Below are 13,209 nucleotides of genomic sequence, written 5' to 3' on the forward strand. Positions count from 1 at the left end.
ACCTTGCCAACCTAGAGCAGGTGCTCACTAGACTAAGAGAACACGGGCTACGAACCAATCGCCCCAAGTGCGAGTTTTTTAAGAAACAGATATCCTATTGTGGCCACGTGATTGACGAAGAGGGGTTACATAAGTCCCCTGACAAAATTGAAGCGGTAGTTAAGGCTCCAGCGCCTGAAAATGTGTCGCAACTGAGGTCATTCCTAGGATTGGTGAATTACTACCATAAGTTTTTGCCGAATTTGTCCACAATTCTGCACCCACTGAACGCCCTACTACAAACTGGAGTAGCTTGGAAATGGAGCGATGAATGTAAGCGGGCCTTTCAGAAAAGTAAAGACCTAATCACTTCAAGAGAAGTATTGGCTCACTACAACCCATCATTACCGATAAGACTGGCGTGTGATGCATCTCCCTACGGCATTGGAGCGGTACTGTCACATAAACTCCTTGATGGTTCAGAGAGGCCGATAGCTTTTGCGTCACGCTCATTAACTTCAGCCGAGCGTAACTACGCCCAGATTGACAGAGAGGCCCTCAGCCTGGTGTGGGGGGGTGAAGAAGTTCAATCACTACCTGCACAGTCAGAAATTTACTCTACTAACTGATCATCAACCTCTTGTCGCCATTTGCAACCCTCAGAAGGGCGTCCCGATAATGACAGCACAACGGCTACAGAGGTGGTCCCTTTTCCTAGGGGCACACCAATATGACATCGAGTACAAAGGAACTAAACAGCATGGGAATGCTGATGGATTGTCGCGCCTACATAGAAAAGGAAACACGAAATGACCCGACACTCTCCAGGGTCTATGATTTAACGGTGAAGGGATGGCCAGCACATGGCGAACCACTGCTGCCAGCATTCTCGCCGAGAAGAGAACAGCCGTCAGTGTGCAGAGGAACCTTGATGTGTGGATCCAGAGTAGTAATTCCAAACAAATTGAAGGATAGAGTGCTCAATGAGCTTCATGAGGGTCATCTGGGAGGGGTAAAAATGAAGAACTTAGCCAGAGCGTTTGTGTGGTGGCCGGGAATCGATAGAGAAATCGAAGAGATGACCAAGAGCTGTACAGGATGCCAGAAGGTCCAAAACGCCCCACCACAAGCCCCTCTACATCCATGGGAGTGGCCCTCATCTCCATGGCAAAGGGTGCACATCAATTTTGCTGCTCCATTTATGGACTCGATGTTTTTAATTGCGGTGGATGCACATTCAAAGTGGCCAGAGGTAATAAAAATGTCCTCAACCACCACAGAAAAAACTATCACAGTCTTACGAACCATATTCGCCAGAAATGGGCTGCCTGAACAGATTTGCTCCGACAATGGACCACAGTTTGTGTCTGAAGAGTTCCGGAGGTTCTTAAAGAACAATGGTGTTAAGCATTACACATCCGCCCCATATCATCCACCCACCAATGGATTGGCTGAGAGGTTCGTTCAAACATTCAAGAAGGCTATCAAGGCAATGTGTAATGAAGACATACCCCTACAACACAAGGTGGATAACTTCTTGTTTGCCTACCGGAATGCGACACATGTGGTTACCAACCAAACTCCAGCCATGATGTTCTTCAATCGAAGACTAAGATGCCGCTTGGATTTGGTTAAGCCAAACATCAGAAGAGATGTGGAGAACAGGCAGTTTCAGAATATGAATGAAAGGCCAACCAGGAGTTTCAAGATAGGTCAACCAGTTTTGGCCCGGGACTACCGCACAGAGAAATGGCAGCCAGGAACGATCTGCACACGGCAAGGACCTCTAATGTATACCGTGGACGTTGGAGAGAGCATTGTAAGACGCCATGCTCACCAGATTCTAGAGTCACTGGAAAACGTCAATTCCACACCACGATCCGATACACCTGGTGATAAAACCAAAGTACCAATTGCATCTACCTCAGAATCGGTGACATTGGAAGCAGACGAACCAAACAACGACGTTGATCCCGAAACAACTTTGCCACAAGAACCAGGTACCCCAAAGAGGCGTTATCCAGACAGAATCAGGAAGCCTCCTCAAAGACTGATCTTATCATTGCTTAACTTCAGCTAATGTATCTAGCAACGGTAATTGTAAATATGTTATTTAATTATTAATCGAATGTTATGTACTGTTTAGCTAAAAGGGGAGGGTTAACATGGACATAATATTACTGATATGACCTTTATCATTTTTCTTGAAAGTTGATTGATATTGATTTTGTTTAACCTCAAAGGAAGGGGGATGTAATGATATGCAGTAACATGTCATTCTAGAATTGTACACTAGGTGTAGCTGTATGTTTAGTAGTGGGCTACATCTATATGGGTTGTCTTGTTTAACACGAGGCACTGGTCGAGAGAGTCAATATGGCTACTGTATACAAGTCAACATGGCTGAATAAATGACTAGCACAAGCTAGCTGTTCATAATAAAAACGTCTATTTATTTATGAACATAACAGGAGGGAGGGTTTTTAAAGGGCTCCCACAACCCATACAATGGAGGGAGGGATCACCCACACCCACCTGATGCAAGCATCCCGTCAAGCAGGAATTCCGAGCCGGAGTTCCAGCCTCCACACGCCGGGACTGGTTGGAGCGGGAACGCTAACCACTGGACCCAAGCGGCTGGCTCCGGTGCCCAAGCCTTTCAAGAGCGAGGAGTCAGGACACCTTGTGCCTTTTCTGCCGTGAAAGAAACCAGGCTCCTGGCACTAAACCACGGCGGGCACGTCCGAGGCTCAATCTGCCCGAAATTTGCAGCAGATTCAATTAGAGGGGTTCAAAAACAGGAGGGGTTCTGAGAGAGTAGAGGGGGAGAAACTGTTTCCAGTGGCAGGAGGGTCGGTAACCAGAGAACGCAGGTTTAAGATAATCGGTGAAAGAACCAGAGGGGGCGGGCAGGACCAAGAAGAATTTTTGTTTTACACACTGCGAGTTACGATGATCTGGAACGCGCTGCCTGAAAGGGAGGCAGATTCAATAGGAACTTTCAAAAGGGGAATTGGACAAATATTTGAAAAGGAAACATTCGCAGGGCTATGGGGAAAGGAGCAGGGGAGAGTGGGCCCAATTGGAGAGCTCTTTCAAAGAGCCGGCAAAGGCACGATGGGCTAAATGGCCTCCTCCTGTGCTGCGAGATTCTACCCAGCGGCCTCCAACCCTCCCCCGTTGCTTGGGAGGCGAGATGTCGGGATGAGACTCCGCCCTGCCACCCCCGCGAGGCCCACCTTGGCCGAATAGTCCACAGACGTACCTAGGACCGTCAAGTTGGTGGCGGCCTCCTGGTTGCCCTCGGGATACGTGGCGAACTCGCAGCTGTAAATCCCGTCGTCGTCCATCTGCAGCCTCTCGATGACCAGCGTGGCGTCGTCCATGGAGACGTCACGGAAGTGGATGCGCCCCCCGGTGTCGGTGGGGTAATTGGTGCCGAGGTCCGGGTTGTGGACGGCCAGGTGGAGCTTGGCTCCCGAGGGGTCCTTCATCCAGGTGACCTGCGTGACCTTGAGTGACTTATCGGGGTCCACGAACCGGCAACGGAGGGCAACCTGACTCCCCACGCAGCCGGAGACCTTGGGCTCCACCTTCACATGTTGGGCATTACTCACTGCAGGAGGAGGGAGTGGGGAAAAGACAGCGTTAGCAACAACCACTGGATTAAGAACACAAGAACTCGGAGCAGGAGTAGACCATACGGCCTCTCGAACCTGCGCGGCATTCAATAAGGTCATGGCCAATCTTCGACCAACTGCATTTTCCTGCCTGATCCCCATATCCCCAGAGTCCCCTACTAGAGTCCCCCGACCAGAGCCCACCCCCCCGACTAGAGCCCCCCGACCAGAGCCCCCCCCGACTAGAGCCCCCCGACCAGAGCCCCCCCCGACTAGAGCCCCCCGACCAGAGCCCCCCCCGACTAGAGCCCCCCCCGACTAGAGCCCCCCGACCAGAGCACCCCCCCCGACTAGAGCCCCCTGACTAGAGGTCCCCCGACCAGAGACCCCCCCAACCAGAGCACCCCCCCGACCAGAGCACCCCCGACCAGAGCCCCCCCCGACCAGAGTCCCCCGACCAGAGCCCATCCCCCGACTAGAACCCACCGACCAGAGCACCCCCCGACTAGAGCCCCCCCCCGACTAGATGCCCCCCCCGACCAGAGCCCCCCCCCCGACCAGAGCAATACAATTCAATTCAAATCGCTTTATTGGCATGACAAGGTACATCTTATGTTGCCAAAGCATCGAAAAAATTCATGGTTGTACACATAAATACAGATCTCCATTCATATAATTTGTATATACTCTTTTCTTATATTTAGTGGTTGTCCCTCTGTTTATGGCAAGCTGTAACATAGTGTGCTGCTAAGGTTACACAATTTCTCTCTTCCCCTAGTAGGTATGGGAGTTTTTGGTCGTCATTCAGATTTCTGAATTCCGGGCATATTTTTGTGAATTTTGGGTAGAAATTCTCCCTTATGCCCTGATATTTTCTACAAGCTGTGAGGAAGTGTATCTCTGTCTCCACCACTCCCTGACTGCAGTGAGAGCATATCCTGTCCTCTCTTGGTAGCCGGGTCTGCCTGTGTCTACCTTTTTCGATCGCCAGGCTATGTTCACTAAGTCTGTACATTGTCAAGGTTTTTCTCAGTTTGCTATCCTTTACCATGGTCAGGTAATCAGCCATTTTGTATTGTCTGTTTAGGGCCAAGTAGCAATTGAGTTTGCTTTGGGTTTTTGTTGTTTCTGCCCAATACGACAGATATTTTTCCTTTTGCTTAGCGACGATTGTGTTGGGTCGAATTCTTTGTGTTACGCTGTCACTGTCCTGGGGCTGGTTATTGTTAGTAGTGTTAGTAGTTACTTTCCCCCCGACCAGAGCCCCCCCCCGACCAGAGCCCCCTCCACGACCAGAGCCCCCCCCGACCAGAGCCCCCTCCACGACCAGAGCCCCCCCCGACCAGAGCCCCCCCCGAACCAGAGCCCCCCCACGACCAGAGCCCCCCCCACGACCAGAGCTCCCCCCCGACCAGAGACCCCCCCCGACCAGAGCCCCCCCTCCCCCCGACCAGAGCCCACCCCCCGACCAGAGGCCCCCCTCCCCCCGACCAGAGCCCACCCCCCCCCGGACCAGAGCCCCCCCTCCCCGACCAGGGTACCCCCCCCCACCACCAGATCGATCTCTGTTTTGAATATACCCAATGACTGAGCCTCCACAGCACTTTGAGGTAGAAAATTCCAAAGATTCACCACCCTCTGTGTGAAGAAATGTGTTGTCATCTCAGTCCTCAATGCCTGACCCCTTATCCTGAGACTGTGGCCCCTGGTTCTAGACTTCCCAGCCAAGGGAAACATTCTCCCAGCATCCACCCTGTCAAGCCCTGTAATAATGTTGTATGCTTCAATGAGATCCTCTCCCATTCTTCTGAATTCAAGAGAACACAGGCTCAGTTTACTCTATCCCTTCTCGTACAACAGTCCCGCCATCCCAGGAATCAATCTCGTGAACCTTCGTTGCACTCCCTCGATGGCAAGTAGATCCTTCCTTAGGTGAGGAGACCAAAATTGTACACCGTACTCCAGGTGTGTTCTCACCAGGGCCCTGTATAATTGGAGTAAGACCAGCGAGCGAGTGGTCAATCTATGGAACGGACTCCCCAGGGAGCCACTTCTCAAAAGGAAAATGAAGTAAGGATTTCTTTCATAAAGTACTACTGTGGGATACATTGAGTTAATTGGAGACATGACGCGTGGTGAGTGCAGCGTGCTCGGGAGGAACAGGGGTCTTTGGACCTCTGGTTCCCAAAGCTCTCCAACCACGGGGGGGTTTTCCTTGCCTCGTGTCTGGGTCTGTTGTAGATTCATTGATGGAGATTGATCGCTGTGATTGGTCAACAACTCCATTATTGTCGTGTCGTGCGACGAGCAGGAGGGTCGAAGGTGAACTAGAAGGATCCTTGGTCTTTTAGCGTTCAGCAACAACAATTTGCATTTATATAGAACCTTTTAATCAGATAAAATTTGACAGCGAGCCACATGAGGAGATATTAGGTCAAGTAACCAAAAGCTTGGTCAAAGAGGTCATTGAAACTTGTAAAATTCTAACAGGACTAGACAGACTAGATGCAGGAAGGATGTTCCCGATGGCGGGGGAGTCCAGAACCAGGGGTCACAGTCTAAGGATAAGGGGTAAGCCATTTAGGACTGAGATGAGGAGGAATTTCTTCACCCAGAGAGTGGTGAACCTGTGGAATTCTCTACCACAGAAAGCAGTAGATTCCAATTCATTAAATATATTCAAGAAGGAGTTAGATATATTTCTTAAGGCTAAAGGGATCAAGGGGTGTGGGGGAGAAAGCAGGGACAGGGTACTGAGTTTGGATGATCAGCCATGATCTCATTGAATGGCCGAACAGGCTCGAGGGGCTGAATGGCCTACTCCAGTTCCTACGGCCATGTCACATGGATCAACTCTGCCCCTCTGGTTCAGTCAACAGACTCGAGCTGCCGTCCTCGTTCTCTGGGATACGGTGGTGTAGGGGTTATGTTACTGGGCTAGTAATCCAGAGGCCTGGGACGAATAATCCAGAGAACGAGAGTTCAAATCCCACCGCCATTGCAGTTTGAGAATTTTGAATTGAGTTTAAAAAAAGCAAACTTGGAAATAAGTGACAATGAAGCGGTCAGATTGTTGTAAAAACCCAACTGGTTCACGAACGTTCAGTTAGGGAAGGAAACCCGCCGTCCTTACACAGTCTGGGCCTATATGTGACTCCAGTCCCAGTCTTAACTGCCCCATGAAGTGGCCGAACAAGCCACTCAGTTGTTCAGTGGTTCAAAAAGGCGGCCCACCACCACTAGGGGAATAAATCTTCGGCAGCCCCTCCCGAACCCGCGACCTCTTCCACCTAGAAGGACAAGGGCAGCAGGCGCATGGGAACACCACCACCTCCAAGTTCCCCTCCAAGTCACACACCATCCTGGCTTGGAGATATATCGGCTGTTCCTTCATCGTCGCTGGGTCAAACTCCTGGAACTCCCTCCCTAACAGCACTGTGGGAGCACCTTCACCACACGGACTGCAGCGGTTCAAGAAGGCAGCTCACCACCACCTTCTCAAGGGGCAACTAGGGATGGGCAATAAATGCTGGCCTTGCCAGCGACGCCCACATCCCAGGAATGAATTAAAAACACTCAAGGATGCTCTCCCCCTAACACGGTGTCGTAACCAAGCCACACAGGCCAGGAAGATCCCAAGATTGTTCCGAAGCCGGAGAGCAGAGTCAGGAGGTGCTGGGTTCGAGCCCCGCTCCAGACACGTTACTGCTTTTAGCCCCAAAACCATTGGTTGGCAGCGTCGACAGAAGCCACTTGGCTTCCTACCTTGACACCCCTCACTTGGGAGAACAGCGGGGAAAGTTGGGGAACGATCCGCAGTCTGGTGGGGTGGTGTTTGCGTTGTTTTTGTGGAAGGATTCGCTGGCTGACGGGCAAAACTCCTTCTGGGACAGGGACCAGCTTCATCCCGGCCGGTAGGGTGGGTTGTAGGGGTAGTCCTTATTTTTTTGTTTATGGGATGTGGGCGTCACTGGCAAGGCCCAGCATTGATTGCCCATCCCTAATTGCCCTCGAGAAGGCGGTGGTGAGCTGCCTTCTTGAACCGCTGCAGTCCGTGTGGTGAAGGTACTCCCACAGTGCTGTTAGGGAGTTCCAGGATTTTGGCCCAGCGACGATGAAGGATCGGTGATATATTTCCAAGTCAGGATGGCGTGTGACTTGGAGGGGAACTTGGAGGTGGTGGTGTTCCCATGCACCTGCTGCCCTTGACCTTCTAGGTGGAAGAGGTCGCGGGTTTGGGAGGTGCTGCCGAAGAAGCCTTGGCGAGTTGCTGCAGTGCATCTTGTAGATGTTACACACTGCAGCCACGGTGCGCCGGTGGTGGAGGGAGTGAATGTTGAAGGTGGTGGATGGGGTGCCAGTCAAGCGGGCTGCTTTGTCCTGGATAGTGTCGAGCTTCTCGAGTGTTGTTGGAGCTGCACTCATCCAGGGAAGTGGAAAGTATTCCATCACACTCCTGACTTGTGCCTTGTAGATGGTGGAAAGGCTTTGGGGAGTCAGGAGGTGAGACACTCGCCGCAGAATACCCAGCCTCTGACCTGCTCTTGTAGCCACAGTATTTACGGTGGGAGGGAGGGTTTTTAAAGGGCTCCCACAACCCATACAATGGAGGGAGGGGTACCCACACCCACCGGACGTGAGCATCCCGTCAAGCAGGAATTCCGAGACGGAGTTCCAGTCTCCACACATTGGGACTGGTTGGAGCGGGAACGCTAACCACTGGACCCAAGGCTGCCCCCGGTGCCCAAGCCTTTCAAGAGCGAGGAGTCAGGACACCTTCTGCCGTGAAAGAAACCAGGCTCCTGGCACTAAAACACGGCAGGCACGTCCGAGGCTCAATCTGCCCGAAATTGGCAGCAGATTCAATTGGAGGGGTTCAAAAACAGGAGGGGTTCTGAGAGAGTAGAGGGGGAGAAACCGTTTCCAGTGGCAGGAGGGTCGGTAACCAGAGGACAAAGATAATTGGTAAAAGAACCAGAGGGGACGGGCGGGACCAGGAAGAATTTTTGTTTTACACACTGCGAGTTACGATGATCTGGAACGCGCTGCCTGAAAGGGAGGCAGATTCAATAGGAACTTTCAAAAGGGGAATTGGATAAATATTTGAAAAGGAAACAGTCGCAGGGCTATGGGGAAAGGAGCAGGGGAGAGTGGGCCCAATTGGAGAGCTCTTTCAAAGAGCCGGCACAGGCACGATGGGCTAAATGGCCTCCTCCTGTGCTGCGAGATTCTACCCAGCAGCCTCCAACGCTCCCCCGTTGCTTGGGCAGCGAGAAGTCGGGATGAGACTCCGCCCTGCCACCCCGGCGAGGCCCACCTTGGTCGAATAGTACACAGACGTACCTAGGACTGTCAAGTTGGTGGCGGCCTTCTGGTTGCCCTCGGGGTACGTGGCGAACTCGCAGCTGTAAATCCCGTCGTCGTCCATCTGCAGCCTCTCGATGACCAGCGTGGCGTCGTCCATGGAGACGTCGCGGAAGTGGATGCGCCCTCCGGTGTCGGTGGGGTAATTGGTGCCGAGGTCTAGGTTGTGGACGGCCAGGTGGAGCTTGGTTCCCAAGGGGTCCTTCATCCAGGTGACCTGCGTGACCTTGAGCGACTTATCGGGGTCCACGAACCGGCAACGGAGGGCAACCTGACTCCCCACGCAGCCGGAGACCTTGGGCTCCACCTTCACGTGTTGGGCATTGCACACTGCAGGAGGAGGGAGTGGGGAAAAGACAGCGTTAGCGACAACCACTGGATTAAGAACACAAGAACTCGGAGCAGGAGTAGACCATACGGCCTCTCGAACCTGCGCGGCATTCAATAAGGTCATGGCCGATCTTTGACCAACTCCATTTTCCTGCCTGATCCCCATATCCCCAGAGTCCCCTACGAGAGCCCCCTGACTAGAGTCCCCAAATAGAGCCCCCCGACCAGAGGCCCCAGACCAGAGCCCCCCGACTAGAGTCCCCCCCGACCAGAGTCCCCCGACCAGAGCCCCCCCGACCAGAGCCCCCCCCCGACCAGAGCCCCCCCCGACCAGAGCCCCCCGACCAGAGCCCCACCGACCAGAGCCCCCCCCGACCAGAGCCCCCCCCGACCAGAGCCCCCCCCGACCAGAGCCGCCCCCCCGACCAGAGTCGCCCCCCCGACCAGAGCCGCCCCCGACCAGAGCCCTCCGACCAGAGCCCCCCCCGACTAGAGCCCCCCGACTAGAGTCCCCAGAGTCCCCCCGACCAGAGTCCCCCCCCTGACCAGAGTCCACCCCCCCCCGACCAGAGTACCCCCCCCCGACCAGACTCGGAGGGGAACTTGCAGGTGGTGGTGTTCCCATGCGCCCGTTGTCCTTGTCCTTCTAGGTGGAAGAGGTCGCGGGTTTGGGAGGTGCTGCCTGTGGTGATTATTCTTGTTTTATAAGAAGCATTGTAATTGGTTGCCTGTTTTCCTGCCTTGAGATATATGCTGTAAACTTATTGGTTAGTTGATTCCATGTGACCTGTGGTGGCCATCTTAAATTCAGTTTTCTACAGTTTGGTTGAGACTGGGTGCTCAACATGTACTGCTGGTTTTTTAAGGTTAATAAAGCCTAGCTTTTGAAAGGCACTCTATTCTTTATTTCAATTTAATAACCTTTTGCTATAATGGAACGATATCTTCGACCGGAACAATTTAATGCTGACCCTAATTCTGCAGGAGTGGATGATCAATGGAAACATTGGTATCGTACATTTAAAAACTTTTTGGGCGTGTTGGATCAGCAATCTCTAAATAAGTTGGATATACTAATCAACTACATTGCTCCGGATGTGTATAAGTATATTTTGGACTGTGAAACTTATGAATTGGCTATTGCTACGCTGGAAAAAATTTTTGATAAACCCAAGAATGAGGTATTTGCACGTCACCTTTTATATGCCCGTAGGCAGCAGGCGGGAGAATCCTTGGATGCTTATTTACAAGCACTCCGGCGCCTTGGTGCTAACTGTAATTATAAGGCCGTGTCTGCAGAAGAACATAAGGAAGAGTCGGTTCGGGATGCATTTATTAATGGATTACTGTCTAGATCAATTCATCAGCGGTTATTAGAAAATAAGATCTTGGATCTTAAGAGTGCTTTTGAGCAAGCCTCTACATTGGATTTGGCTCAGAGAAGTTCGGATTCTTATGCTCTTTTTGATCGGCCTGTGACCGTGGTTTCGGCAGTTCCAGATGAAAGGGAGTTATGTGGATTTAATAGGAGTGGTTTGCCAGATTCTGAAACAGTTTCTACTTCGGCAGCTGTTGCCTCTAGGATTCAGAAGTGTTATTTTTGCGGGAACGCCCGGCACCCCCGTCTGAAGTGCCCTGCCCGGGAGGCTGTGTGTAGTAAATGCGGCAAGGGAGGTCATTACGCACGTGTTTGCAAATCGGTTGCCTCCTCTGTGACCATTCAGCCTTTAGATAGGGCGTTTATTGCATCAGTTTCTGCTGCCTTTTCCCATGGCCTAAACAAAGCTATAGTTATGGCCCAAGTTAATGGGTTAGAAGTGAAGGCCCTTATAGATACGGGCAGTACTGAGAGTTTTATAAGTCTTCAGTTTGTGAGGGAGAAGCGTTTGAAAATTTCGCCTGTTTCCTATCAGGTGTGTATGGCTCAGACGACTCTCACCTCACAAGTAGCTGGTTGTTGCCTTGTGAAATTAATTCTCCTAGGTAATACGTATACTGATATACGCCTATCCGTTCTGCCTAATCTCTGTGCGGACATTTTGATTGGTCATGATGTGCTTCAATTACATGAGTCCCTCAGTCTTTCTTTCGGTGGAACCAAGCCACCTTTGTCTATTTGTGGATTAACTTCTTTATTCATTTCTCCATTATCACTTTTTTCCAATTTGATGCCGGATTGTAAGCCAATTGCTACCAAGTCAAGAAGGTATAGCAGTCAGGATAAAGAATTTATTAATTCTGAAGTTCAACGTCTTTTATCGGAAGGAATCATTGAACCTAGTTTTTCGCCCTGGCGGGCACAGGTAGTTGTCACCACTAATGAGAGACATAAGAAGCGAATGGTGATAGACTACTCTCAAACTATTAACAGGTATACTCAATTAGATGCGTACCCCCTGCCTAAGATTGATGAGCTTATCAATAAAGTATCTCAATATAAGATTTTTACAACTATTGATCTAAAGAGTGCTTATCATCAGATTCCTATTGCTAAGAGGGACAAACCATATACGGCCTTTGAAGCTGGCGGAAAGCTGTATCAGTTTTGCCGAGTACCATTCGGTGTTACTAACGGTGTCACCTGTTTTCAACGGGCAATGGATGCTTTTATAAGTGATAACTCTCTCTCTGACACCTTCTCATATTTAGATGACATCACGGTGTGTGGCAAATCAAGGGTGGAGCACGATTTTAATCTAGAAAGATTCCTTCAAGTTGCGGAAAAAGTTGGCTTAACTTTTAATAAAGAGAAGTGTATTTTTTCGATCACCGAGGTAAATTTACTGGGGTATATTATCTCGGGAAACAAGATTAAACCAGGTCCAGAACGGCTGCGACCACTGATTGATTTACCTTGCCCTACTAATTCTAAGGCTTTGCAACGAGTTGTTGGACTGTTTTCTTATTATTCTAATTGGATTGCAAACTTTTCGCAGAAGATCCGGCCCCTTATTCGGGTTACGACATATCCTCTATCATGGGAGGCTAGGATGTGTTTTGATAATCTTAAAAAGGATATCCTTGGAGCAGTTGTGCATTCTATTGATGAGCAGGTTCCCTTTGTGATTGAGACGGATGCTTCCGATTTTGCAATTGGGGCTACCCTGAACCAAAATGGAAGACCTGTGGCCTTTTTCTCACGTACTCTGAGCAATAGTGAGCAGAGACATTCATCAATAGAGAAAGAGGCGTACGCAATAGTAGAAGCACTGCGTAAATGGAGACATTATTTATCTGGGCGACATTTTACATTAGTAACTGACCAAAAATCTGTGTCCTTCATGTTTGATGTCAAACATTTCGGAAAGATTAAGAATGATAAAATAATGAGGTGGAGGATCGAGTTGCCATGCTATCATTTCGATATAGTCTATCGTCCGGGGAAGGATAATGTTGCCGCTGATGCGCTGTCGAGGGCTTATTGTTCTGTGCTTCACGGAGATACGCTTATTAATCTTCATAATGCTTTGTGCCATCCTGGTGTTACGAGGATGATACACTTCGTACGCAGTAAGAATTTGCCCTTTTCAGTTGAAGACATCAAGCGGATGACTTCGTCATGCTCTTTCTGCGCCCGATGGAAACCGAATTTCTTTAAGCCTCAACGAGCTCATCTTATAAAGGCTACTTCTCCCTTTGAATGTCTGAGCGTTGATTTTAAGGGGCCTCTTCCTTCAACGACTCAGAATCGATATATATTTACTATTGTGGATGAGTTTTCAAGGTTCCCTTTTGCTTTTCCTTGTGCAGATGTATCAGCTGCTACAGTTATTAAATGTCTGACTCAACTTTTTGTCATCTTTGGGATGCCTGCGTATATCCATTCGGATCAGGGAAGTTCTTTTATGTCTTCCCAGTTGAAGGAATACCTCCAGAGTCGGGGAATTTCTACTAGCAGAACTACCCCGTATAATCC

General features: G+C 50.4%; 1 protein-coding gene across 4 annotated transcripts in view; it reads right to left on the reverse strand.

Moving 5' to 3' along the window:
- LOC147109984 (nectin 1a-like) overlaps window positions 1-13,209 on the reverse strand; it is an 80,218-nt gene that overhangs the window by 38,588 nt on the left and 28,421 nt on the right. For all 4 annotated transcript variants that reach the window (XM_086003983.1, XM_086003981.1, XM_086003980.1 and 1 more), the window contains 2 exons: window positions 8,943-9,293; window positions 3,245-3,595 (listed from right to left, as the gene is read on the reverse strand). In XM_086003983.1, the coding sequence (XP_085860109.1) occupies window positions 3,245-3,595; window positions 8,943-9,293 (702 nt within the window). The remainder of the gene's footprint in view (window positions 1-3,244; window positions 3,596-8,942; window positions 9,294-13,209) is intronic.

Source organism: Somniosus microcephalus, chromosome 12 (assembly GCF_052327205.1).
Source record: "Somniosus microcephalus isolate GS21.2 chromosome 12, FLI_Smic_1.0, whole genome shotgun sequence".
Taxonomy (NCBI): Eukaryota; Metazoa; Chordata; class Chondrichthyes; order Squaliformes; family Somniosidae; genus Somniosus; species Somniosus microcephalus.